Source organism: Podarcis pityusensis, assembly GCF_964106645.2.
Source record: "Podarcis pityusensis genome assembly, chromosome: 5".
Lineage (NCBI taxonomy): Eukaryota > Metazoa > Chordata > Lepidosauria > Squamata > Lacertidae > Podarcis > Podarcis pityusensis.
In genome coordinates, this window is record NC_138032.1 from 65406590 (window position 1) to 65434510 (window position 27921).

A 27921-nucleotide genomic window follows, 5' to 3' on the forward strand; every position below is an offset into this window, starting at 1 on the left:
TCTCATATCTGCACAAAAATTTGTTCACTTCTTGGATCTCAGTGATCTTGAATCTTTTATCTTTATAGAAAAAGGAGATCCCTTCCGGGAACTCCCATCTATGTTGTATGCTGTAATGGATTTAGGGGTTGCTTGTGCGTAAGTTGCCGCCACTGCTGACGAGGTTACCTGGTTAAACCCTTTCTGACTGAACAGCCTCCAGCATCGTGACTGTCTCAGTCGCTGGCAGGATCCGTCAGTGGGCGTTTCTTGAACCTTTTCCAGCATAAAAGTTGTTTGACGCCAAGTCTCCTCCTACTCTCCCTGCGCGGAAGTCTTCTGCGCAGGGAGGGTGTGGGCAGCGAAGTACCCGTACTCTCTCCGCTGGTCTCCGGCGAGGAGTCTTGGAGCCTCCTCTCTGATCCCCCCATCTGCCCCCTTCTCCACTGGTGTTACGCTGATTTCCTTCCCCAGCAGATGGGCTGCCTCTCTCCCTACTGGGACCCTCTCCTGCATCCCGCTGGAGCCTTCCCTCTGCCTCTAGCTCCAATGGCAGTTTCCTGACATCCACCTCCCCCCCAGGACCCCCTCTGTCCCTACTGGGACCCTCTCCTGGAGCCTTCCCTCCGCCTGGGAACTGCCTAGCTCCGATGGCAGTTCCCTGACATATGCCTTTCTTTTTTAGAACACTTACTAGCTGTTTGTATCCTTCTCTTTTGCGTAGGAGTCTGGTTGGTATTTCTTTAAAGATAATAATTGGTTTTCCTTCAATTATTAATTTCTTTTGGTAACTTACTCTTAATATTGTATTTTTCATCTCTATCAAATTGAATATGACTAAGCAGTCTCCTGGAACTTTTTTTGATTTTACTTGTTTGGACCTTATTTTTATTCTAAAAGCGTTATCTATCGTATATGCAACCTCTTCCTCTTTCAATTCTAACCATTTCGCTAGTTCTTTAATCATTTTTTCTTTGATGTTCTCATTTGTTTCTTCTCCTACTCCTCTAAACTTTAAATTTAACTGTTTCTGTTTCATTTCAATCATCGCTAAGTTATCCAAAACTTGATCTTGATTTCTATTCAGTTCTCCTAGTTTATCTTTTATCCTATCTGTCTCCTTCCTTTGTTCTTTCATTTCTTTTTGTATTTTTTTATTCGACTCTTCCATTGTCTTTGATCGAACTGTTAAGTCTTTTATTTTACTTGACAGTTCTCCTACTGCTCCCTCTATTTTCTTATCTATCAGCTCATGCATCTCCCCTAGCTTTTTCTCCATGTGGATTTCACTCTGTTTGAATTCCTCCTTTATTTTTAGCCATAAGATATCTAGGTCCTTAATTTCTTCTTGTCGACAGAACTTCTCAATTCACTAAATTCACTACAGAACTTCTCAATTCACTAAAACACCTTGCTTGAGAAACCAGTTAGGACAGGTTTTGCATGAATGCAAGAAAGCTTTAACATATCCGCCAACATTTATTATTTATACCCCACCCATCTGATTGTGTTGCCCCAGGCACTCTGGGCATCTTCCAACATATATAAAAACATAATAACACATTAAACTTTCCCTGGGAAGAGGGATTGATTGTTAAGCTACTCTGACAACTGTAGCTCTGTGAGAGGAACAGGGCTTTCTTGGCAACTCTCAGCACCCTTAACAAACTACACTTCCCAGCATTCTTTGGGGAAATGATAACTGTTAAAACGGTATCACATAGTGCTTCAAATGTATGGGGCAAATGTGACCAAAACAATGGACATGATCCAGGAAAAAAAATGAAGCACCTTTAAGTACTAGAAAGGCTTTCCACACCAGGGTAGCTTACTGCACAGGGTTTGTTGTGACAGGTGTTAAAGAAAGATGTGTCAATAAAGGAAATGAAGTTAAAGCCATCTTAGCAAAGTATTTATTTACAGAGACTTCCCCATCAACTCTATGATTTTGCTGTACAGGAGTCTGGGGGCACTGAGGCCCCAGAGAAAATCCCAGTGGTTCCAGTGTGATATATTTTCATAATAAATCATGTTAGTGATACGAGGAAGTAAGAAGTCTATATCTCCTGGGGGGGCAATTATGTCATTCCCCCCGAACCACACTGCAGTTGGCACAGTCATTTCCTCTATTTTATATTCAGGAGGAAAGCTCTGGAAAGTAAAAGACAGAGGATCATTAAACACCCATAAACACACAAGTGCTCTTAGTGACAGCATCTTGACACAATTCAGACTGCCTGTGGGCTGTTCACAGGCTTATATGAAGGATGGGTTTTTCTTGATTCTGACTGGAACACTCATGGTTTTCTAACATGCTTTGAATAGGGTTGGCGCTCACATATTTCTAAGCTTCTAGTCATGTGAGAGAAACCACAATCACACAACTACACACACCCAGGACCTCCCTTCATACTTTGGCCAAATGTGTGGAGGTCTGAGGTTGGATCCAGCAGAAGGGTGGGGTTGAAGGGGGGGCTAATACACACATCCCTGTGCCCACCATGCTCTCAGCTTGTGGAGGAAAACACCTTTCGTGATCATATTCACATTAACTCAGAGCTATTGTATTATTGTGGTTAGATTGTTGAACTAGGACTTGGAGACCAAAGTTTACATCCCCACTCATTCATGAAGTTCATGGAGTGACCCTGGATCAGTCACAATCACTCTAGGCTTCCCTATAGGGTGGTTATCAAGAAATAATGGGGAGGAGGAGAACCATGTGTGCTGCCTTGAACTCTGCCAAGAAAAAGTGGGATGTATATAAACAAATGAATAAAATAATTGAGCTTTCATCTAGGAAGAAATCTAAATGGTTAATATTATCTGGATTGTGCTGGTACGCAACAAGTCTCATTTCAGACCCAATCTAAATAAGTGTCCTTGATGCAGCATTCTATTTTACTGTAAAAAAAAAAAAAAAAAAATGTTCTCTCTTACCTGGTTATATATTGCTTGATTCTCATCCCCATAGTCAAAACACCTGAATCTTCCCGTTTGTTTTACCTATCAAAATAATAGGAAAGCCATAGATATTATATGATACGTATTACTGAGGATTGTGAAAACCCTGCCATTGAGAAAACTAAATCTACAATATTGTGGGAAATGTAAAGGCAGCTTACAAAGAGGTTTACAGGGATATATATATATCCTCATTAGCAAAGACCTGTCAGCTCTTGTCTACATAAAGAAAACCAGGATTTAAACTCCTATTAGAACAACAGTACAAACATAAAATGGCTTAATTTTTGTAGCGACTTCCCAGGGAATGTTAAGTGTACTAACTCTTCCGTAATTCTTAGGTGTGAACTTTGAAAGTTTAGTGCTATATAAAACCTATATGAATTTGTGATTTTGAGTGTACATGCAAGCATAGAACTCTATTCTTCAAAGTGTAAAACTCTCTACCTGTTTCCAGTGTACAATGTTTTTAGATGATGTTCGATCTGGAAAGTGAGCTGCATATACATCCAGTCGACTCTGCAAGTAAGGTTTGAAAAACAACACATTTTTTTTTAAAAAAAGAAAAGAAAACAGAAAAGCTAGTGGAAAGAAGAAGGAAAACATCAGTTACCCTACAAATTAGTGCTACAACAACTGCTGGGGCAGCTTAGTTGAGAAAAAGGGTGAGCTAGAAAGTATAAAATTATGCATAGTTTGCAAAGAATGGAGAGAAGAGGGACATTATGCTCCCCCTTGCATTACAAGAACAAGATTGGCTTTAAAAGGGGTTAAAACAAATTCATGAGTGACAAAACTACATGGCTATGTAATGTCTCTAGTGACAGAGGCAATATACCTCTGAGTAGCAGTTGCTGGAGAAAAGGACTAGGGAGATTGAGGCCCTGCTTGTGGATTTCCTATAGGAATCAGGTTGGCCACTATGAAAACAGGATTAGGCATGCCAACTCCATGAGGAATCCCAAAGTAAGTAGAACAAAATTGGGGTGAAACACACCAGACATGCATGGCTTCAAATGTATGTGATCACTCCATGTTTCTTTTCTTTGCAGTTGTTGGCATCTGTTTGTCTTGAGAAGTGGGTAGAGTGCACCCCCGCAGTGTGTTAGCTACTGCTAAAGTCACCTCCTTGGAGTGCAAGTCTGGGCAATGTGCATAGAGGCTGCCCAAATAACAAGACCCCTCTCTCGGCCTTGCTGATGTGGTCCAAAGGAAAGCAGAGCAATACATTTGGCACCAGTTTGGCTGCAGGAGTTGCTGGAAGGAGGTGTACAAGGCACCATCCAAACTGTCTTCGGATTTGCGTAGGGCTTACTCAGCCTTTTCTTCTTCTGAAGATATCCCACATGGCACAGATGTTTAGGATCAGAGTCTTCCTTTTCCTAGAGGGGCTACTTTCCCAGGTTGATGAGCCCCATCTGCCCCTCACTTCTCTCTGGAGCATGTGCAAAAAAATACCTTTATGACTGCTGGACCCACTATTGGTCTGCTCACATGCAAGGGAAGCCCCTAACTCACTGAGGGTTTGAGACCCATCAACTACCCTCACCTGGTTTAACCAGCCAGTCGAAGCTGTTCCTGGAGTGTGGCCACTGGCAAAGCTGACAGCTTCTAGGAGCCACAAGTAAGAGATGAGTGCGGGGGGGGGGGACAAAGGTGGACAAACTACCCCAGAAGGAACATGACATGTCCCCATCAGAGGTACTACCCCTCCCCATACACCCCCCACACTCCTCTTTCCAGTACAGAACATTTATTGTTTTATTTATGCTAATTTCCCGGGTCTTGTGTCACATGAAATATCAGTTGGCAGCTGCTCCATCTACTTCTCTCGCATGCCAAAGACAGAAACAAGCACCTGGGATAGCACCACCTTGTGGTGGTAATAGGGAACTAGGGAGATACATCTGATTGAAAAAGGGACCAGAATAAGAACTTGAGCCGTTTTACAAAGTGAAATTTGGGCAAGCAATTCCAGAAAACATTGGAAGTATAGTAGAAATGAAGGCATATTTGTTTTGATTGGTTGGTTGGTTTTTTAAAAAACGCTTTCTGATCTAAAATCCGATCATATCCAGACATGTGCAACCCCAACCCCCAAACCAGTAAAAGTCAGTGGCTGCAATGCTACACCCATTTCCATGACAATAAATCCCATTGAACTGAATGCGACTTGCATCTGAATAGACATGTGTAGGAGGGTGCTGTAATAGGGCAATGCTAGGCACATCTACTCAGAAGTAAGTTCCCTTCTGCTCAGTGAGACTTGCTTTCAATGTATACCTGACTTCAGTCTTCCTCTAAGTGAGCTTTCAATTTTCCATGGGGCTTTTCACCCCTGAAAAATGGAACCTCATGAAAATTCAGCAAACCAGTAATTAGCTACTGTGACTTCTTCACACGTCTACATACCATATTTATATTTGTAAAATTGATTCCACCCGGAAGGAAAATGCTATATGCACAGCCTGTATGCAATAGTGCAACACTGCATATTGTGTTGATGAAGTATTTCAAAGCCTTGTAAGGCAGGTAAAATTCTCCTCTGACAAGCAGCCCCTGCAAAGATATAAAAGGTGTTACTTATATTGAACTTTAATTGTTTTTGTCCGACTGCCCTGCGCATCCTCAGCCCCTGTAGGGTATGAGAGGGATCCCTTCCAAGGCCTAAGCCAAGGTTCCTACATCTGAAATTCAATAAAGTTGTGGCCTAATTTTAAACCCATACACTGTTGTCATGTCTCATTTTTGGGGGGTAGGCTCCAGGGACAGGGTTTAGCACGTGGGCTCGCAAAATGTGTTACTTATATTGAACTTCAATTGTTTTCATTTGCAGAATTAGCTGTGTCTCTAGAGATTTCCTTGTTGCTGTTTGCACCTCTTAAAAGGTTAAAATTGGAGAGTGGGAGGGGGCACCTATATTGTGACCCCAATGTCCCTGCATGCACCAGGGGCACCTATTCCATCTCCAACCCTGCTACATTCAGTGAGAAAGCTGAAAGGGGATTGTAAGACCATTCAGCTGAACATGCCTGGTTCTAATTGTGAGGAAGCTTGCAAGGATAATCTGCCTGATCTACTTAACAAAGGAAGGTTGGAATTATTATTATTATTATTATTATTATTATTATTATTATTAATTAATACCCCGCCCATCTGGCTGGGTTTCCCCAGCCACTCTGGGCAGCTTCCAACAGAATATTAAAATACAATAGTCTATTAAACATTAAAAGCTTTCCTAAATGTATTCAGATGTCTTCTAAAAGTCTGGTAGTTGTTTTTCTCTTTGACATCTGGTGGGAGGGCATTCCACAGGGCAGGTGCCACTACCGAAAAGGCCCTCTGCCTGGTTCCCTGTAACTTGGCTTCTTGGAACGAGGGAACCGCCAGAAGGCCCTCAGCGCTGGACCTCAGTGTCTGGGCAGAACGATGGGGGTGGAGACGCTCCTTCAGATATACTGGACCGAGGCCATTTGGAGCTTTAAAGGTCAGCAACAACACTTAGAATTGTGCTGGGAAACATGTGGATGGATGAATCTGACAATTACATTTCTCTCGGTTTCTCAATTTCCCACTCTTAAGTTCAGTTCTTCACACTTCCATGTTAGTTTGCAAATTTTTTATTAAAAAAGTCCACATGAAAATTGTCATTGTCCATTTCCCAGATAAACACTTTTTAAATATGTAATTCTGTCTAGCACATGCAATTTTTTATAGCATTTCTCCCTTTATAATGCATTCCAGAAGCTATTTTAATTAATGTACACATTTATTTGCACATTTTACTTCAGATTAGGAATTTTTGAGAAATGAGCAATTGCGTGCCAAGGCACCTGAGCCACAAAGTGCCCAGGAGAACAATAAAGCACACTGACACAAAATATATAGGTTTATGGGTTCAAATAGGTCACAACTTACTTGGTTACGGATGTGAATGGTTTGGCTTAGGGCCTGGGGTGAAACCAGGCTATATCTTGACTCCTGCCCACCTGCAGGGAGTCCACTTAAGGGTAAACCATAATTAGGGGCACCGCGAGGGCAGGGGCATCGCAAGGTGGGTGCAGTGGGTGTGGTCCGCCCTGGGTGTCACCATTGAGGGGGGTTACAAACTGGCGTGCAGGGTCTCTGAGATGCGTGGCTCAGCACGCTGCAGGCCCCGCAGTGAGTGCCACCCGCCAGTTTGTCATCCCCTCAGTGGAGAAAGACTGGGAAAGACGCTGTGGCTTGGGTGCCTGCAGGCTCCACGCTGCCCCAAACTGTCCACCCGCCATTTCCCTCTCAGCTGTAGGGTGGCTGAGGGGGAGGAGGCAGGCAAACTCCTTGGAGGCCCTGCGGAGTGTCCTGCCCCTGCTGCCCCCCCCCACGAGCCAACCCAGGCGTCCAATCGGCTTGCTCTGCTGCTGCCCAAGGGGTCCCTGTAAGGGCTGTGACATGGCTCTAGCCCACGCCTAGGCTTTGGACAGGATTCACACCCTGGATCCCTTTAACATGATAACCTTCCTGAGGGGGACAGGCGAAGGCTACAACCTCCCTTCCATCCAAACAAAGTCTCACCCAATGCCTAACCTCAGAAAAGCTGTGACGATTGCTACTAGGTGGGCGAAAACCAATTGGCTGGTGCCAACTTGCCAAGTGAAAAAATTCCTACCTAGCCCCAATAATATAGCAACCGACAATTGTCCATCGCAAGGTCATATCTGAGCATAGCATGAAAAGAGGGTGGGTGGGTCAGGTGATCCGGCGATGGGGCAAGAGAGAGGGTAACGGCTGGCTGTGTCGTGGTTAACTCGCCCGTGGCCACACTCATACTGAGAGCTGATTGGCTGGTGCTGTCCCATGAGGGCAGAACCCCAGCAACAACAATGCAGCTGGCATGATGTAGGTAAGAGGTGGCAACCTTCCACCCCCTAAGCGACTGTTGTGACCCGGCTGCCCGGCTGCAATGCCGCCCACTGGGGAAAGGTGAGCAGACTTTTTGCAGGGATGCTGAATTTGTTTGTATATTGTTTTCGAAAGTGCGTATTTGGTACATTTGCTTATAAATGCAAATTGTATTAAATTTCTCCTCCATCCCGTTCTGGGTGTGCAGCAGACACACCTGACACATGCACATCCCTCCCAAGAACTGATCTATTTAAACTTTAGTTTCTTTGTATTTCAGTTTACTTTCTTCATTTCATTGACAGTGCAATCGACAGCTCGCTGAAATTACCGTATTTTTTGCTCTATAAGACTCACTTTTTCCCTCCTAAAAAGTAAGGGGAAGTGTGTGTGCGTCTTATGGAGCGAATGCAGGCTGCGCAGCTATCACAGAAGCCAGAACAACAAGAGGGATTGCTGCTTTCACTGCGCAGCGATCCCTCTTGCTGTTCTGGCTTCTGAGATTCAGAATATTTTTTTTCTTGTTTTCCTCCTCCAAAAACTAGGTGCGTCTTGTGGTCTGGTGCGTCTTATAGAGCGAAAAATACGGTAATAGTAAAGGCAATTGATGTGATTGGTTCTCGAACACATTTTATTGTAGATGAAATTTTGCAGTGCATGAATTGCGTGTAAATCAAATTTACCTTTTATCTAGCATATTTCTAACTTGCCCTGCATTCAGAATTATCTCAGGGGAACACAACATTTCTGCAAAAATTGTAGTCTGTTATATTCTTCTATAGATACATGCAGTTTATAGAATCTTTCTTTTCTTGCACACAGTAACCTAGATGAGTAACTAGAAATATTTGTCACCGATTTATGGTAGAAGTGACTTTTAGGGTCCCATTAGCTTTGCATTTCTTGATTTCATTAGTCATGAAATAGTGACTGACCAGTACCTTGGATGAATATTCAGGAAGAAAGACACCAAGTTCGAAAGGAAGACTTGTTGCATACCTAAGAGAAATCACAGGAGCCAGGGCAAAGAATGTTTTGATTTTTTGAGACAGCTCTGGTATGGCTGAAAATGCTATGAGGCCTAAGGAGAAAGAGGGAGGGAGAAAAACACAGTGAGCATTTAGAATCATGTTAAGTGATTCTCCAGTTTACCAAAAGGGTATTCCCTGACCTGAAAGCAGAGATGCAGAGCCTGTGGCTGGCCTGATATTATTGACTGGGGCTGATGGAAGCTGGAGTCTGACAGCAATCTGGAGGGCTACAGATTCCCCATATGTATTCTAAATGATCACTGCAGCTGCTGGGAGGAAATTGAGGGATAGCAATAGATCTACCAAGGATGGAGAAACCCGGGTGCCACCTCTACCACTGCAACTTTCAAGCCACTTGCCAGGGAAGTGGCATGTGATTATTCTGTTCTCGAAATAAGTTTCCCTCTTAATTATATGCTCATCAGGTGAATGAGCAGATGAACTCTGCCCCTTGAGCTACCAAAAACTACATAGTTGTAGCCGTTCTAGACTGCACTCAGATCCTGTAGGTCTTTCTTGATATAAGAACTGGCACCACTGTACTGCAATGGAAAGATAGTCTAAGGTAAATGGTGCAAGCACATTTTCTTGTTACCGAAAAGCCTTTAAATCAATCTCACTCTGAGAAATTGTGAACTCTAGGTGTATGTATGCAGCAGGGCCAGAGCTCTTATGGTAGATGATGGGGTACGTTTTAAGGTTCCGTCACCTAACTTCAGAACCTCTTTCCTCCCCTCTTTTGAAGCTGATGGGTGGTGGAGACAAGAGGACTAGTTGAAGACAGGCCATTGGATGTATCTTACGTTCAGGCTGGTGATTTCTGTCCCCTATCTATATCTACCATCTATCTATCATCTATCTATCTATCATCTATCTATCTATCTATCTATCTATCATCTATCTATCTATCATCTATCTATTTTCATCATCATTTATTTAAATATCCTGCCCTTTTCTCTGATGGGACTCAATGTGGCTTGACACCATACAACTTTCTCTATCCAAACAGCTGTCTTCCCACTTTTCCTGAAAAGCCCTATGTACTCCATAGTGGAGTCAAGCAAGGTCACAAAGGGAATGCAGACACAACAATGCCAGGGTTGGTGCAAGACTGACTCCCAACACAGAAAAAGGGGATGAGCAGCATATAGTGGAACAGCTGCCTCTAGAATCCAAAACAGCAGAACACAGGACAAAGTGAGCAACAGAGAGAGGGGGGAGAGAAGAGAGAAAGGGAGAAAGAGATGGGATTGTTCAATTTTAACATACCAATGCTAGCACCTTCAGAGTAGCCTACATAATACAGTTGCTTCTGCCCAGTTTTCTTCAAAATAAAGTTGATCACTGCTGGAAGGTCATACATGCCCATTTCATGGAAACTGAAATAGTAATTGGGAAATAAGATTGGGCTTTTTAAATTTTATTGCAAAATTTGTGACTCCTATGAGCTCACAAATATTTCACCTTTGGGCCGGTCCACTCATGAAGTGAGGTGAAGCAGCTGCCTCAGGTGGTGGAAGCCCCTGAGGCAGCAGCCTTGCAAGTACCCCTCACACCTTGCCACCTCCACCACTGGTGGAGAAGTGGTGTCAGCATTGGCCACTCATTTATGGTGAGATCTCATGGAGCATGAGAGATCAGGTGAGATTTCAGTGAGATCTGGCGAGATTGCACCATAAACCAGTGCCAATGCCGCTTCTCCTCCAGTGGCGAAGAGTGTGTGGAGGGTGGGCAGAGGTGGTGCCAGTGGAAGTGGGATCATGGTGGTGGTGCCAATGGAAGTGGGTACATAGTGGGGCACCACTTCCCATTTCAAGTGGTGAAATGGGATGCACCACCCCTGTTTTCTCTAGAGTTGCCTTCTGGGAAGTTTTGTTTGAAATGTGTGCGTGGAATGAGATGATGGAGCCACCATCTCTACTCTCCACTTTAATTTTTTTAGCTATGGGTTCCAGCAACAGAACATCACTAAAAATCACACACACCCCACACACAAGAAAAGAGTTTCCTTCATACCTGAAACTCATGAAGGGGAATCACACATAGAAAAAGCCTGTAAAGTGTGAAGATCCCCAGTGACTGCCAGTCAGTGTAGACAATACTCAGGTAAATGAACCATGTTTGCTTGAACCATGCCATCAGAATAAATACATTCCAACAACGTAATCTGTACCAGAAGCCCGTTCAGCTTCCAAAATTTTCGACAACTGAGGCACGGCTTCTGATTGACTGCAGGAGCTTCTTGCACTCAAGCAGAAGCCGCGTCAGATGTTTGGCTTATGAAAAAGTTCAAAAACCAGAACACTTACTGTCAGGGGTTCAGGGACAGAGGCACAGGGTAGGCAGGAGATGGAGAGCGATGGGGATGAATCCCAAGACAGCGAGGAAGAGGATGACAATGACTCAAGAGATTCCATGAGTCTTTCCAGCGAATCAGAGGATTCCCAGAAGGGGGCGCCGGTGGTCAAGGCCAGGGGAGCCCCAGGGGGGACGTGTCAGGAGCAGGGTCCAGCGGGGGATCCCAAAGTGGCAGCTGGGCATCAGGACCGGCCTCCCCGCCAGAGTGCAGTGAAGGGAGTAGTGTAGCTGTTAAAAGGAAGGTTAGAGGTTGGGCGCGCGCGCCAAGTTCAAATGTAGAGGCGCGCGGAAGTAGAGGGAGCCCGGAGGAGGGGCCAGGTCCCAAAGCCCGAAGGAGGGGGCAAGAGCAGTCTGATTCCGCGTCAGAGGAATCCAGGAGGGGCGAAACCCCAGCGGGCAGAAAGACCCTGCGGAAAAGGAAAGAGAGAAAGAGGTGGAGCAGCGCAAGCCTCTTAAACTGGTGCAGAGGAGGGACGGATTCAGAGGGGACTTCAGCGGTCTAAGCCTAGCAGACGTAGGGCTGCGCGCCTCGGATGTGAAGCAAACAATGAACTGCAATAAACACTTTTGTATATAAGAAGAGACAGGCGTTGGTCTTTTGTGAGCTGAGACTTGAGGCAGCCCTGACACTTACTTTCAGGTTTTCGGTGTTCAGGAGCCAAAATGTTCCAAAACAGAAGTGTTTGGGAACCGAGATTTGACTATGCTTGGAAATTTCATTAATATTACCTACCTTCTTAATTGGGATGTGGGTAGCGCTGTGGTCTAAAGCACAGAGCCTAGGGCTTGCTGATCAGAAGGCCGGCAGTTCAAATCCCCGTGATGGGGTGAGCTCCCATTGCTCTGTCCCAGCTCTTGCCAACCTAGCAGTTCAAAAGCACATCAAAGTGCAAGTAGATAACTAGGTAAATGGTGTTTCCGTGCACTGCTCTGGTTCGCCAGAAGTAGCTTAGTCATGCTGACCTCATGACCCGGAAGCTGTCTGCGGACAAACGCCAGCTCCCTTGGCCTATAGAACAGGACGAGTGCGCAACCCCAGAGTCAACTGGACCTAACAGTCAGGGGTACCTTTACCTTTTTACCTTCATAATTTGGTACTGTATCACAGCTGATTGGCTAACAACCTATGTCCCAACAGTGATGAATAGGTCAGCATAGTTGAAGTGTGAGATAACATTGTCAGTGGCTGTAAAGCTGTTTCTTTTTTGTTCAAACTACCTGAAATCCCAAAATTCATCTTGGTCAGTTGACAAATTCTGGTGTCTCTGAGACCAGCTTGACCCTCTGCTGTTTCCCAGCCAAACATCATAGCCAGCATCCGCTAATATGAATCCGAAGCTGTTGTTGGCCAAATTTTCAACCCAGTAGCTAGCTTCTGAAAGCAATCCATGTTGCAACAACACAACAGCCTTGGAACCTGTTTTGAAAACAAAGTCTTTGTTTTAACAAAGCAGACGAGAATTTCTGTGCCCTGGTAATAAAGATGTTTTTGCTGAATCTCCCATATTCCTAAAACATTCTTTATATTACGGTACATTACATCCATAAGTTGGTTGGGCTGTGGCCTCATCCAATGGCATGGAATTGAGCCTTGATTGTAGAGGAGGCTTGTTAGCAAAGCGCTATTCAAGCATTCAAAATATTTGTGAGGGATTAAACTGGGAATGGGAGACAGGCAGGCACCCACCAGCTGTGCTCCCAAAGCCCCAGCCAACACTGGACATGTCTGCCCTCTAACTGTCTTTCCCGGAAAGTCTCATGGGAGCTTGGAAGCATGCCCTGCTCAATGTGCTTCCACGTGCATCCATGAGGATGCCTCCATGTGGTCCTGGAAAGTCAGGGTTCTCACTTATGGGGAGGACTATATGGTAAGTATGTTCAGCTGATAGACTATGGATTTTGTTGTTGTTGCTGCTGCTGTTGTTAAACACACATAACAAGATACCTCCCACTGGAAGATTTTTTTGCCCAAAGGGTATTCTGTTAATTGTCAAATAATAGCCATCATCCGTTAACACTTCGTACTCTTCGCTGGGGTATCCATTGTAGGAAATCACCTCACTCTGAAAAGAAAAAAAATAAAATAAAATGCTGAGAGCTTTTGATTCAGAATGGTTTAATCTATCTGCCAGGGAGGAGACATTTAAGCAGTATGTGAACAGTGTCATTATATGGTTTAGTCACCAGATGGCACAGGAGATGGTTGAGTTTCTTCTGTCTGTTCTCTTCTTGTTTAAGAGCTACAGATATCTTCATACACTACATTCAACAAGTGTACCATCTGTGCACTTTTGTACACAAATTGTTGAGTTGTACATAGTGATATTCACATGTAAATTTCATCAAAGGTGTGCCTTTGTTTACAGCAGTTGAGCTGTGCAACTGATGTTGAATCCTCAGAGACAGATGTGGGTTGATGCTGCTAATTTTGGTTTACTGTCAGATTTAGACTCAGGTCTTAGCCACACTTCTTCTTGTCCCACCACTTCTCCCTATGGAAAACAGCTCTTTAGCACTCAATAAGAGCGGACGGCAATTCGGATTTTATCCAGATTGACGTTTGCTCCAATTTAGGGCTAAAGAGTTGTTTTTCCATGGGAAAGGAGCGAGGCAAGGGGAAAATCCATTGGACCCATTCCTAGAAGGTTAGGGCCAAGCAGAAAACCACTCAGACCCATGTTTTCAAGGCACAGGACAAGCAGAAGTGTGGATGAGCCCTCAGGCATGACCCCAGAGGCAGGTAGTGCTTCGCTGGCAGGAGGCAGCGCTGAGGTCAAGTCAGACAGCTCTTCTTTGGCATTTGGGATGTCTTGGCAGGACAGAGGCTCGGGCCTTCCCTCATTCCAGGCCTCACAGGAGTGGCGTAGCAAGGACAGGTGGTACCCGGTGTGGAAAATTATTTGTCACCCCCCCCACACACAAAGGACTTCCTCCCAAATTTTGGATTCCTTCAAGCCTGCTGACATCTCCCTCTTTATGCATGGATGGTACTGTTTTAGCTACAATAAGAATCACCACTTGGTTAATAAGCATAGAACAGGGGTGGCCAACTCTCAAGAAACTGTGATCTACTCATAGTTATCATTTATATCCTAGCCATTCTGGGCAGCTTCCAACAAAATATTAAAATACAATAGTCTGTTAAACAGTAAAAGCTTCCCTAAACAGGGCTGCCTTCAGATGTCTGCTAAAAGTCCGGTAGTTGTTTTTCTCTTTGACATCTGGTGGGAGGGCATTCCACAGGGTGGGTGCCACCACCAAGAAGGCCCTCTGCCTGGACCTCAGTGTCCAGGCAGAACGATGGGGGTGGAGATGTTCCTTCAGGTATACTGGACCGAGACCATTTAGGGCTTTAAAGGACAGCACCTTTAAAGGTGCTTCAGAGGAAGTAGCCATAAAATCAGTGGACCATGCTTATTTGTCTTACATTTTCTGCTATTTTTATTCAGGTTTGACAGAATATAAATACACTGTATAAATACATAAGCCAGGGCACATGAACTATATAAGTCTTGGTAAAAATATGGGTGGTACGGGATGTGGTCTAAACCACTGAGCCCAGGGCTTGCCGATCGGAAGGTCGGCGGTTCGAATCCCCACAACGAGGTGAGCTCCCAAAATGTGCCAAAAAGTGCAAGTAGATCAACAGGCACCGCTCCAGTGGGAAGGTAAATGGCGCTTCCATGTGCTGCTCTGGTGTTGGTGTTCCATTGTGCCAGAACCAGCTTTGTCATGCTGGCCACATGACCTGGAAAAACTGTTTGCGGAGCGGACAAACGCCGGCTCCCTTGGCCTGTAAAGCAAGATGAGCGCCGAAACCCCAGAGTCATTCACAACTGGACTTAACTGTCAGGGGTCCCTTTACCTTTACCTTTACCTGTACTACTTTAAACATGCAGTTTATGTACTTATGCATGTGTGTTTACCTTGTGCAATTATCAACATTTATTATGTATTTGAGACCCTAGAATTTCTGTAACAATATGAAACACACAAAATATCTCATGAGGGGCAAGGTGAATTGTCAGAGCAAACACACCACAACTAAAAGCAGAAGCTGGAAATACCATATGGGAAGCCTCCAACTTGGGGACGTTCTTCTCACATTGTATTATGTGTATGCATCCCTTTTTTTTCTGGCTTGGGAAAAACACTGATGATGCAGTCCAAGTAACAGTATGCAGCTTTCTGTCTCTGATGAAGCTCCTGCGTTTTTAAAGAACTTTATGACTAGCTGAAATTCAGCAAATGGCACTTTTCTCTACCTTGCATCTTCATGCTGGTATGTAGACAACGCTGATCAAGTGGTGCCATTTTTGTTCAACAGAGTGTTTTCTCTCTACTATGACCTAATGCTGTGTGCTATTGAATTTTCCAAAATACATCCATGCTTCCCTTGGGCAGAGGTAAGGTGTAGGAGTTGATGACTAACAAGGGTATTATAGATAAGAATTGATTCACCTTATTTGGTTAAAACAAAGGAACAACATTGTGTCAGCAGTGCAAATATCCTCTCATCAAATGATGCAATATAATTTGATTAGTTAAATAAATAACCAGCTATGTGCAGACATATAGGTCACCTACTTGCAAATTAGATTACTCTGCTTACTTACAGGCAGCACATTGATTAGTTCCTTTTCCTTTCCTTTTCCGTATCTTCTATCTTCCTGGCTATTAAGGCAGAACTTCTAATTTTTAGAAGTTTAACCCTTGTAAAGGTAAAGGTAAAGGACCCTTGACAGTTAAGTCCAGTCGCGAACGACTTCCGGGTCATGTGGCCAGCATTACTAAGCCGCTTCTGACGAAACCAGAGCAGCACACAGAAATGCCGTTTACCTTCCCACTGAAGCAGTACCTATTTATCTACTTACACTCTGAGGTGCTTTCGAACTGCTAGGTTGGCAGGAGCAGGGACCAAGCAATGGGAGTTCACCCTGTCGCGGGGATTCGAACCGTCAAACTTTTGATCGGCAAGCTCAAGGCTCAGTGGCTTAGACCACAACGCCACCCGCAACCCAAAAACCATTTTGGCTCTCCTAAAGACTCTAAATATTTCCTCTGCCTCCTTAATCCCCCTTGCCTGAGAACAGGTAGGCAGAGAGCAATCAGGGGAAGTTATTGAAGGGATTCCTCTCCTATATCTATGAACCTCCTTTGTATGTATTGTCATTGTTTGCCCAGATGCTCTGCATTGAGTGGCATGGGCATAGCCAGGATTTATGTTGGGGGGTCAGAACTGAGTTGTCTGCAATGCAATTGGTTGGTTTGTTAAGTATTTTTATTTATTTACTTGATTGCAGGGGGCAGCTACACCCCCTGGCTACGCCCATGGTGAGTGGGGAGAAAATCCTTTGTATCCTTGCAGGATGCTGGTGCAAGTCAGGCGGAAGGTTTCCTCCCCACAGCAGAGAGTTGGAATTTGGGGTGGGAGGGGGCACGCCCCCTAACATAAAGGCTAGCCCCCCCAATAAAGCCTGGCTACGCCCATGGAAGGGGGGGAGTGTCTCTGAGTACAAAGATAAGGAGGGGAGGGGTGAAAAGCTGTGCAATCTTCATCCATCATAGAACAGGGAAAGAAGGGAGGATGGAAAGGATTTTTTTGGGGGGGGTGACAGAATGAAGGGAAAGCAGGAAGAGTCTTCCCCCCACCCCATCCTACCTTCTCACTCACAAGGAGCTGCAGTGAGAGCTGCTCTGCCTGAAGCCCATACAGTCAAATGACTGGCAGTTTAGTGATACCTGGATGTTGTAACCAGTGGAGGAGGAAGGGGGGGGCAGCGTCGTAGAGAAGCACCTTTGCAAAAATAAAAATAAAAAATCCTGGGGCCCCGATCCTGTCTTCCCTTGCTTTTCTGCTCCCTGATCTCCAGGGAGGTAAGATTTTTTTTGGGGGGAGGCCTCTCCAAGCGGGGAGATCTCCGTGGGTCTCCATGTGTCAGAGGTAACCAGGGAGCTCTGCGAAGTTGGCCAGGAAGTTGGTGGCGAGGAGGAGGAGTTCTGAAGAAGAGGGGACTGAGTGACTGGAAAGCTGCCTGCTTCTGAGACTGGAAGCTATTCTCCTTTTCAGTGCCTGCTTTGGAGAAGAGAGGTCCTTCACAGAACATGATTTCCCTAAACCCTTCTGTTCAGTTTGAGCTGACGTCACAGTTGTTCTCTCTGCATCTGCTTTCGTTCTCTTTTCTTCCCCTTCTCCTTCCTTTCGTTCAAAAAAACTTTCTCACAGACCACTCACTACGCTGGCATTTTGCTGGTCTCCCACCCCTGCCTTATTCCTTGATTGGAGGGACGGAGGAAATTTTATGTCACATCATTTGATGAATTGAGCAAGAACAGGAAGAGCTGTTTGACATTGGAACGGTAGCTGGGCGGGGGGGGGGGACATGCTTGCCGTGGCTAGAGAAGGAAAGGCAAAGCCAGGTGGGGACAGAGGCTGAGGAGGGATCAAGCGCTTGGAGAGGAAAGGGAGCCAGGAGAGAGAGAGAGAGAGGCAGGCGGGCAGGAGGGACATGGCTGGCAAGGTGGTTGCCTGTGAGAGGAGCGCTTCCCAAGTGAGGGTGGTGCATGGACAGGCAGGGAGAGCAGGGCCTGGTCAACTGCGCATGCACCTGGCCACAGAGGTGGGAAGGGGACGCATCAGCATCACGATGAAACTCAACCCCACTCGGTTCCACTATACAGGTAGCATCGAGCTCAGCTGGCATTTTGTCACCCCCCCTCATGACGGCACCCGGTGCAATCTGCCCCCCCACCCCTTCCTCCGCCACTGCTCACAGGCCACTGGCCCAGGATCAAACTCCCCCCCCCCCCGTTATCCCTCCCTCCTCCCTCCTGGCCAGCCCTGTCAAGAAGTCTCCACAAGGCTCATGATACTAGGAAGGAAATCGGAAGCAGTGTTGGTACTCTCTGCCTCCTGTTTTCCAGGCTCATTGGTATCACTTCAAGGAATAGTTTTGCATTTCCCCTTAGCTTGTTCCGCATTCCCCAATGGCTTGTATGTCATCACTCTCAATTGCATCTCCCCACCCCATGATGTTCTAGACCTGGGATTGCCAACACGGTGCCCTGTGGATGTTATTGGACTAGAACTCCCATTAAGCCCTGACCATTGGTCCTGCGGGCTGAGGTTCATGGGAATTGGAGTCCCATAACAGTTGCTTGAGGGGACCTTCTTGGCTACCCCTGTTCTAGACTGGGGGAGGAAAGACAGAAGGAACAAATGCTGCTCTTCTGCATTTCAGGCCCATCTCAGGCCTGCCTCTAATAAGATTAATAAAAGATTACGTAGCTTACGACATTCATGCGAACTTCAGGATTTGCAACTCTTCCTCTCCTACTCAGGTCTTCTAGGATACCAAATAGGCAAGCAAGTGCAAGAAACCACAACTTCTTTCCATAAATCTATTTTATAAATGGGGTGGAAGAGGAGACAACAAAGTAAGGGGGGAGGATCTTACATCAATCAATTATGCTAGCAAAATATATACACTTTATTCATATATTCCAAAATGTATAAACTGCTCTACATTCAAAGAAGACCTGTGTAGCATACAAAAATACACTATATAGGTGGTCATTTTAAACCTAGTACAAATCATGAAACAACCTTAAAAACATGATGCCAAAGCTGAAAAAACCAAGGAGGCTAATTTGGGAAGAAAAGTTTTCAACCAACATCAAAATATAGAACTTGCTTCCTTTCTAGGGCAGGAAATTCCAGGGAACTGGAGCAGCAGTGCTTAAGAACACATACTCAAGTCACAACATGCTCTGTGAACAGGTGCATGTGTCACCATGAAGAAATCTTCATCCACAGATCTCAGCGGCTGAGGTAGGCTGCCCTGGGAGAGACGGCTTCTCAGACCTCTTAGTCCATAAATGTCTATAAGTTTTTATAAAAATAGTCAAACCTTGAATCTAGCTAAGTAGCAAACTGGCAGCCAGTGCAATGCTTTCAAGTAAAGGTTTTCCTAAATAACTTTTTTTTGTACTAGTCGCAGCCACACATAAAGCACGTTACAGAAATCAAGGTTGGAAGTTATTCTGTGGCTCACTGTTGGCAAGCTCTCTCTATCAAGGAACAGTAGCAGCTGGCATTTCAGTCAAAGATGGGAAAGGGACTCCTAGACAGACCAGTGGGTCATTCGCACATGCACCAATAGTACCTGACCATTGGTTGGGAGTGATAGAAACTGGAGTCCAACAACATCACAACATCTGGATGGTCACAGCTTCCACACTCCTGCTTTAAAGCATCTTCTTTAAAAAAGTTGCTAGCTACACCATACCTTGTTTGACCGCTGTTGCCTTTTAAACTCTTACCCCAATAAGCCCACTTGCTGTTCCCACTTTCCATTTAAGTCTGTCTCCTTTGAGAGCACTAAGGAAGGGCCAACATCAAACTACTTAGACATTTATAGGAGATGCTGTTTCCCTAACTGTCAAAGCTATGAACATCTTTGATGAGAGCCAAACATATTAAGAACTAAAGATTTGCCAGAAATAGAATAAGTGACCATATTACCATTCTGAGTCCTCTTGCTGTGCTTTGACAGGAGCAGGATTTTCAAATAGTGCTTCCTTATAAAGCACCAACTTTAGTAACCACCTAGCAATACGCCTTCTTCATGTTGCACAAGAAGGGATTTGTTTATCTGCTAGCCAGTTCTTCAGCATCCATTCTCAGCCTCCGCAACATGGCAGTAATGCTGTGGCAACTATTTTAGCTATTAGACATCTTCATGGAAAACAATGGCTCAATGTTCTTAGTAGAGAATTACATACCTCTTAACTCCCGATTCATACACACCTCAGAAATTCCACTAATGAGGTCAAGTGGGCGGCAAGTGGATCCCCATGGTTTCTTTTGATACTTATTTGTAACGTTGTGACATTTAAAAATGTTGTTATTTGGTCGTCAGTAGTCACTGCCACGTAAAGGTCATGGCCTCTTCTCAGCTGGTAGGGGAAGGCCACGGTTGAGGTCCAACACAGATTCCCGTGGTGGGCACAGATCCAGCATGGGCGTGGTCATGGAAGGCTGGCCATTTTGCAGCCATAGCGGGTGACCTTGTAGACATGGCTTGGGGGGTGGACTGGAAAGAAGACTGAGGGTGGAGGTTGTTCCTCTGGTCCACTCCTGGGCATAAAAGCCAGCTACACGCAGGCCCCAACCTGGACTCTGATGAAGACAGGCGTTGCTGGAGGCTCTTGAAAAAGCTGAAAAGCTTTGAAGATCCTGGGCCATGGAAGCAGATGAAACAGAGATTTAAAGGGCCTCTGAAATGGCCAAAGAGGTTTTTCTTTGGCATCGGCAGCAGCAGCAGCAGCAGCAGCAGCAGCAGGCTGGGAGAGCTACTGAAGAGCAGCAGCGGCAGGTCATGGTGGCAAGCAGAGACCAGGCACTGGAGTGAGGGCTGTAGACATGGGTTCTACCCTTCTTCCCTCCTTTTTGGGGGGGCCTGTGCTGAACCTTTTATTTGTCCTAGCTAGAGGCCTTTCTGTATCAGGCTTATGCTATACCCAGTTCTAAACCTCTTCCGCATAGATTGCTTCACCAAATCACACGGCTTTAATTCCAACAGCACCCAAATCCAGCATTACCTCTTGCACTCTGATTAATTTTTTAAAAAACTGTTTTATTATGCTTCTAATTATTTTCTGGTGTAGCTTAATTAAGGATTACAGTGGTGCCCCGCAAGACGAACGCCTCGCAAGACGAAAGGTTTTTTCGTTTTCGAGTTGCTTCGCAAGACGAATGTCCCTATGGGCTTGCTTCGCAAGACGAAAACGTCTTGCAAGTTTGTTTCCTTTTTCGTAAAACCGTTAAAACCCAGGGTGCATTGCTGGAAGAGGTGCAGTTGCGACTTGACCTCGAGGAGCAACACATTGCACGCGGTGTGGTGGCCTTTTTGAGCTTTTTAAAGAGTTTGCTGGATTTTTGAAGCTTTTCCAAAACTTCTTTTGCAGCTGTTTGGTAAGTTAAACTTTTAAAACTTTTTTTGGGTTTTTTGGATTTTGGGTTGGGGTGTTTAGAATTCAAGGACTTGGTGTTGGGGAGGGGTTTGCAAGAATCTGGGAGCTTGTGTGGTTTTTTTCTGCATTTTTATGATTTTCTGTGACCATTGGGCCATGTTGGTCTTTTTTTTAAAAAAAAAATCTGGGTTTGAATTTCTGTGTGCTGGGTGGCTGGGGGAACAGCTGGGGAGGGGTTTGCAAGAATCTGGGAGCTTCTGTGGTTTTTTTTTGAATTTGTATGGTTTTCTGTGATCATTGGGCCATGTTGTTGTTTTTTGAAAAAAAATCTGGGTTTTGAATTTCTGTGTGCTGGGTGGCTGGGGGAACAGCTGGGGAGGGGTTTGCAAGAATCTGGGAGCTTGTGTGGTTTTTTTTTTGAATTTTTATGGTTTTCTGTGACCATTGGGCCATGTTGGTTTTTTTTGAAAAAAATTTCTGGGTTTTGAATTTCTGTGTGCTGGGTGGCTGGGGGAACAGCTGGGGAGGGGTTTGCAAGAATCTGGGAGCTTGTGTGGTTTTTTCTGCATTTTTATGATTTTCTGTGACCATTGGGCCATGTTGTTTTTTTTTGAAAAAATTTTCTGGGTTTTGAATTTCTGTGTGCTGGGTGGCTGGGGGAACAGCTGGGGAGGGGTTTGCAAGAATCTGGGAGCTTGTGTGGGGTTTTTTTGAATTTTTATGATTTTCTGTGACCATTGGGCCATGTTGTTGTTTTTTTTGAAAAAATTTCTGGGTTTTGAATTTCTGTGTGCTGGGTGGCTGGGGGAACAGCTGGGGAGGGGTTTGCAAGAATCTGGGAGCTTGTGTGGTTTTTTTTGAATTTTTATGATTTTCTGTGACCATTGGGCCATGTTGTGTTTTTTTTGAAAAATTTTCTGGGTTTTGAATTTCTGTGTGCTGGGTGGCTGGGGGAACAGCTGGGGAGGGGTTTGCAAGAATCTGGGAGCTTGTGTGGGTTTTTTTTGAATTTTTATGGTTTTCTGTGACCATTGGGCCATGTTGTTGTTTTTTTTGAAAAAAAATTCTGGGTTTTGAATTTCTGTGTGCTGGGTGGATGGGGGAACAGTTGAGGAGGGGTTTGCAACAGTTGGGGAGGGGTTTGTAACAGTTGGGGAGGGGTTTGCAACAGTTGGGGAGGGGCTGGTGGAACAGTTGAGGTTTTTGAAGACTTTGGTGATTTTTAAAGCTTTCCCAAAACTTCTTTTGCAGCCATTTGAGGATTTTGAAGACTTTGGTGATTTGCACCCATTTCGTAAGTTAAACTTTTAAAACTTTTTGGGGGGTTTTTGGATTTTGGGTTGGGTGTTTGGAATTCAAGGACTTGGTTCTGGGTTTGAATTGCTGATTTTCTTTTTCTTTTTCTGAGTTTACGAAGGTAACAGCTGTGCTGCCATGGGACCCAAGAAGACTGCTGCTGCTGCGGAGGCCGGCGAGAGGAAGAAGGAGAAGGTGACGCTGGAAATGAAGAAGGAGATCATCCGGAAGCACGACGGTGGAATGCGTGTGACGGACCTCGCCAGGGAGTACAGCAGGAACCCATCGACCATCGGGACCATCCTGAAGATGAGGGAGAAGATCCTTGTGACTGATGCAGCCAAGGGAGTCACCAGGATCGTGAAGAACCGCCCAGCTGTTCTGGAGGAGGTCGAGAAGTTGCTGCTCATCTGGTTAGAAGAGAAGCAGCGTGCAGGGGACACAGTGACTGAGGCCGTCATTTGTGAGAAGGCCAAGGCCTTGCACGCAGACCTCATCCGGGAACAGCCAGGAACCTCAGGCGAGCCAGAAGTCTTCAAGGCAAGCAGAGGCTGGTTTGACCGGTTCAAGGCAAGATCTGGAATCCACAGCGTGGTCAGGCATGGAGAGGCTGCCAGTTCTGATGTTCCTGCGGCTGAAGACTTTGCCTTGGAGTTCCTGGAGGTTGTGAAGACGGAGGGCTACGTTCCACAGCAGGTCTTCAACTGCGACGAGACCGGGCTGTTTTGGAAGAGGATGCCCAAAAGGACTTTCCTCACACAGGAGGAGGCCAAGTTGCCTGGCCACAAGCCCATGAAGGACCGTCTGACCCTGCTCTTCTGTGCCAATGCAAGCGGCGACCTGAAGATCAAGCCCCTGCTGGTGTACCACTCGGAGAACCCACGGGCCTTCAAGAAACACAAGGTCGACAAGGAGCGGCTGAGTGTCATGTGGCGATCCAACAGCAAGGCTTGGGTCACACGTGTGCTGTTTGTGGACTGGGTCAATCTTGCTTTTGGCCCTGCTGTCAAACAGTACCTGATGGACAACGACCTGCCGCTGAAGGCTTTGCTTCTGATGGACAATGCTCCTGCTCATCCTAAAGGCCTTGAGGTGGACTTGTTGGAGGAGTTCAGCTTCATCAACATCATGTTCCTGCCGCCTAACACCACGCCACTGCTCCAGCCGATGGATCAGCAGGTCATCGCCAATTTCAAGAAACTCTACACCAAGGAGCTTTTCAGGCAATGCTTTGAGGTGACTGATTGCACCACCATCACCCTGCGGGAATTCTGGAAGGACCACTTCGACATCGTCACCTGCTTGAAGATGATCACCACGGCCTGGAACGGGATCAGCCAGAGAAATTTGAATTGCGCTTGGCGCAGCCTGTGGCCGGACTGTGTGGCACCAAGTGACTCTGATGCACCAGAGTCAACAGTGGTGCAGGACATTGTTGCCTTGGGGAGGACCATGGGCCTGGAGGTCACAGAGGAGGACGTCTGCGAGCTGGTGAAGGAGCACGACCACGAGCTGACCACCCAGGAGCTGGTTGAACTGCAGTCAGAGGTTGCGCAGGAGCAGGCCTCGCTGGAAGAGGAGGAAGCAACTGAGGAACGGCCGTCCTCCAAAGAACTGAGGGACATTTGCCAGAAGTGGAAGGAGGTGCAGGCTTTTGCACAGCGGCACCACCCTAACAAGCACATGGCACATGACCAAGTGAACACTTTTGATACGACGGTCATGTTGCCTCTCAGGGAGCTGCTGAAAAGGCGGATGAAGCAGCAGACCATGGACAGGTTCCTCAGCAAGAAGCAAAGAGTGGAAGAGGAACCTTCTTCGAGTGGTCCCCCAGAGTCTTAGAAAATGTAATGTACCCTTTTTTGATTTTTAAATGTTTTTCCTGTCATGTTTAGAAACTTAATTTATTGTTCCTTCAGTTTTTGATATGCTCTTTAAAGTATGTGTGACTTTAAAGAGCAGTTAATAAACTATTGTTGTACCAAATTTGGCTTTGATTGGACTTTTTTTGACCATAGGAACGCATTAATTGAATTTCAATGCATTCCTATGGGAAACTGTGCTTCGCAAGACGAAAAATTCGCTAGACGAAAAAACTCGCGGAACGAATTAATTTCGTCTTGCGAGGCACCACTGTATTTAATGCCCTAATGGATTTGCTATTCTATGTGCACATGCCAGGGTTCTGATTTGGATCAGAGAGAATAAACCTGAGCCAGAAAAAGATTTTACTGCTAGTCACAAATATCCCATTTGGGTGCAAGGTTCTTGTGGCAGTGATGGTTGTGTAGCATCAGCTGCACTTTCATGAAACAGACTATCTAGACTCATGGTTCCCAACATGGGGCACACGCCCCACAGAGGGGCAATTTGATTTTTAAGGGGTGAGTTGGAGAATGAGTTATTAGCAGTTAATGGCCCTTTAGGCTTCCTCCACATGAATAGGAGTTCACTTTTTGAATAATAAGAATTGTATGTCATGGGGGAGGGGAGGGATCAGGATTTTAGAGATGCTTAGGTGGGGCATGGCCAAAAAAAGCTTGGGACCCACTGATCTGAATGCATTTCCATTTGACTTCAGAATGGATTTTGGTGCCAAAGCAGCTTTGGTCACCCGGATCAAAGACCTGTATTGGGAGGACGGGGAGGTGTAATCCTTAATCCCTTAAAGGCTTTTGATACAGTGGTACCTTGGGTTAAGAATTTAATTCATTCCGGAGGTCCGTTCTTAACCTGAAGCACCACTTTAACTAATGGGGCCTCCCGCTGCTGTTCTCATCCTGAAGCAAAGTTCTTAACCCGAGGTACTATTTCTGAGTTAGCGGAATCTGTAACCTGAAGCTTCTGTAACCTGAAGTGCCTGTAACCCGAGGTACCACTGTACTATTGGTTATAGTATGCTCCTGGACCAGTTCTGCAAGGTGGGAGTGGGACACACTCAAGTGCTGCAGTGCTTCCACACCTACCTGAAGGACTGGTTCCAGAAAAAAGCAGTGGGAGTCTTGTGTTTGTTGAATGGTTTCTTTAAATGTAAAGGTTCATCATTGTTCCACCCGATGTGTATGTCTTTAAGGGGCCAGAGCAAGGGCCAGAGCAAGATAACAAGACCCAGTCTTGCAGCTGTGAAACATAGCAGGTGCTGCTGAGTTGTATTGATTAAGCTGTGTCAGCAATTGGATATAGTATATAAGGAGCAGCACCTAGCTCACCCATTACCCTGGGGGATGGGTTGGTGGTTGGGTCTGGTTTGTTGATGTATTTAGTGTAAAAGGAGTTTTTGTTTTTGTAATTAAAACCTTGTTTAAGTACTCTTTGATGCATGGTCTCCCCAGCAAGCTCTCTGCAGCGCTACCATGCTGCAAATAGCCAACATCTTTGGTTATGGGCCCAGCTGCTGAGTGGATGACTGCATGTTTTTGGACTCTGAGAAAGGTTTGAAAACTCCTTCTCCTGTTGGCGTAGTTCTGTGGGTCTGGAAGAGTTCCAGAATGGTTGATCGGGTTCCAGAAGCTGAGAAGGCTCTGGTCTTCCCACAGCTGACAGATGAGAACTATAGTTTATGGTCTTTTCGGGTGGAGGCACTTTTGACCTCTAGAGAAGTATGGACCTATGTAACTGATGACCCTCCTAACCCTGTGACTAATGCTTGGTCGAAAGGAGATGCAAAAGCCAGGGCAATAATTAATTTGGCAGTCAGCGACCAGCAAATAGCCTATATAAGAAATAAGAAAACTGCCAAAGAAATGTGAGACAGTCTTGCAGCAGTGCATGTTAGAAAAGAGTCAGCTTCTGCATTGACGTTTTTCAAGCAGTTGTACCAGACGAAATTGCAGCCTGGTGGTGATTTGGCAGCACACTTGAGACGTCTGGAGGCAATACGCAGCGAATTAATTCGAAGGGATATGGACATACCTGATATTCAGTATGTTTTTATCATTCTTTGTTCCCTTAATGAGGACTTTGATGGTATAGCTAGCCAGATATCTGCCATTCCACCAGCACAATTAACTGTGGAAGGGGTAACGGCCAGATTAATGGGCGAGTTGGATAGAAGGGAGGCTTGTGCCATAAGCACTCCTATTTCCAGAAATAATGAGGAACGCCATATGCAAACTCGTGGTGATACAACTGCATTTAAAGCTGCCAAGCATTGTTGGTTCTGCAATAAGCAAGGACATTTTGCAAAGGACTGCAGAGCCAAAAGAAAGCAAAGTACTCCCAAGTCTGTTTCTGTTCGTCAGTCACGGTCATCAGCCCAGCAGCTGACATCGTATCGTAAAGACAGAAACGAGCCGCGAGCTTTTCACGCTCGGACAACAGATCGTAAAAGACTTAAAGGCGCCAAGTGGAATTCTTTTATTGTGGACTCAGGAGCATCTCAGCATATTTGCAACGATCGAAGTTTATTTCTTTCGAAGAGGAAATTGGTAATGTACATTTAGCCAATTCACAAGTCTTGCAGTCACTTGGCAGGGGTACTGTTAAACTTGACTCTTTAAACATTACTATAGCGAACTGCATTTACTGCCCGTCAGTGGACAATTTATTGTCAGTAAGGTGTTTTGCTCATCAAGGCATAACTGTGCATTTCTTAAAGTCAATGTGTAAGTTTTTCGATGGGACCAAACGTCTATTGTATGCCCGGGACTCTGATGGTTTATATAGACTGTATTTTCGCACCTACTCCCAATCACCTATAAATTGCAGACCAGCAGTCAAGGTCTGCAAAAACTTGCAGATACCATTCTACATCACGAGTGGACTGAACGCACGCACATAATTCACTCTCTGTTGTGGAGAGACAAATAATGGTTTGTGTCTGGGACTTCCATTCAAATGGACAACCATTATAACAGAACACCATACCAGACACACCCCTGCAATTATTTTGTTCCACTGCATGAGATGCATCACAGAAAATTTCAAAACCTCTGTCAATACTTGATGTAAACTGCAACCTATAATGTTTGGTATGTTTAAGGTACATTACCACTCTCTTAAGAGCAGAGAAACATTGTGTAGTGGGCTTTTCCACAAATTTTGCCAGAAAGTGAAAAGCATAAGTTATATCTGGTCTTGAGATTCTTTGAATGAAATTTAGCTTGCCTATAGCAGAACGATACAAAGTTTTGTTAGGAAATGGCTTATCTTCACCTGTAAAGGTGAAACCACACACCACAGGTGTTTCCTTTCCATTTGCATTTTCTAAACATAGCATTTCTACTAGATCATCAATTTTTGCAGTTTGATGAACTAGAAAAGATCCATTTTTGCCTTTCTCAGTTTGCATGGATAAGTAATTTTTAGCTATGCCTAATTCCACCACATCAAATTTCTTCTGTAACTGTGTTACTACCTGTTCATATTCCTGTTTAGTTTTTGTAGAAATTAACACATCATCTACATACGCACATATTTTTGCTACAGAGTTTGCCCT

At 45.2% G+C, this 27921-nt stretch overlaps 2 protein-coding genes across 3 annotated transcripts; one reads left to right on the forward strand and one right to left on the reverse strand.

The window, feature by feature from the left end:
- Positions 1-1869: 1869 nt before the first annotated feature.
- On the reverse strand, positions 1870-19919 carry LOC308476755 (lipase member M-like). 2 transcript variants are annotated; one of them, XM_081004611.1, is made up of 10 exons: positions 19738-19917; positions 18507-18614; positions 13159-13276; positions 12432-12630; positions 10125-10234; positions 8766-8905; positions 5356-5502; positions 3391-3462; positions 2920-2985; positions 1870-2130 (listed from the first exon to the last, which is right to left on the reverse strand). In XM_081004611.1, the coding sequence occupies exons 1-10, from the start codon at positions 19738-19740 to the stop codon at positions 1897-1899; spliced, it is 1197 nt and encodes a 398-aa protein (XP_080860737.1). In that variant the 5' UTR covers positions 19741-19917; the 3' UTR covers positions 1870-1896. The 2 variants fall into 2 exon arrangements, with proteins under 2 accessions (XP_080860737.1, XP_080860738.1); XM_081004612.1 differs by lacking the exon at positions 18507-18614 and having other exon boundaries at positions 19738-19919.
- A 1224-nt stretch (positions 19920-21143) lies between these two features.
- On the forward strand, positions 21144-24497 carry LOC308476736 (tigger transposable element-derived protein 1-like). Its single transcript, XM_081004564.1, has 3 exons — positions 21144-21189; positions 22440-22482; positions 22597-24497. Exon 3 carries the CDS (start codon positions 22623-22625, stop codon positions 24324-24326), a length of 1704 nt encoding a protein of 567 aa, XP_080860690.1. The 5' UTR covers positions 21144-21189; positions 22440-22482; positions 22597-22622; the 3' UTR covers positions 24327-24497.
- Positions 24498-27921: the final 3424 nt, after the last annotated feature.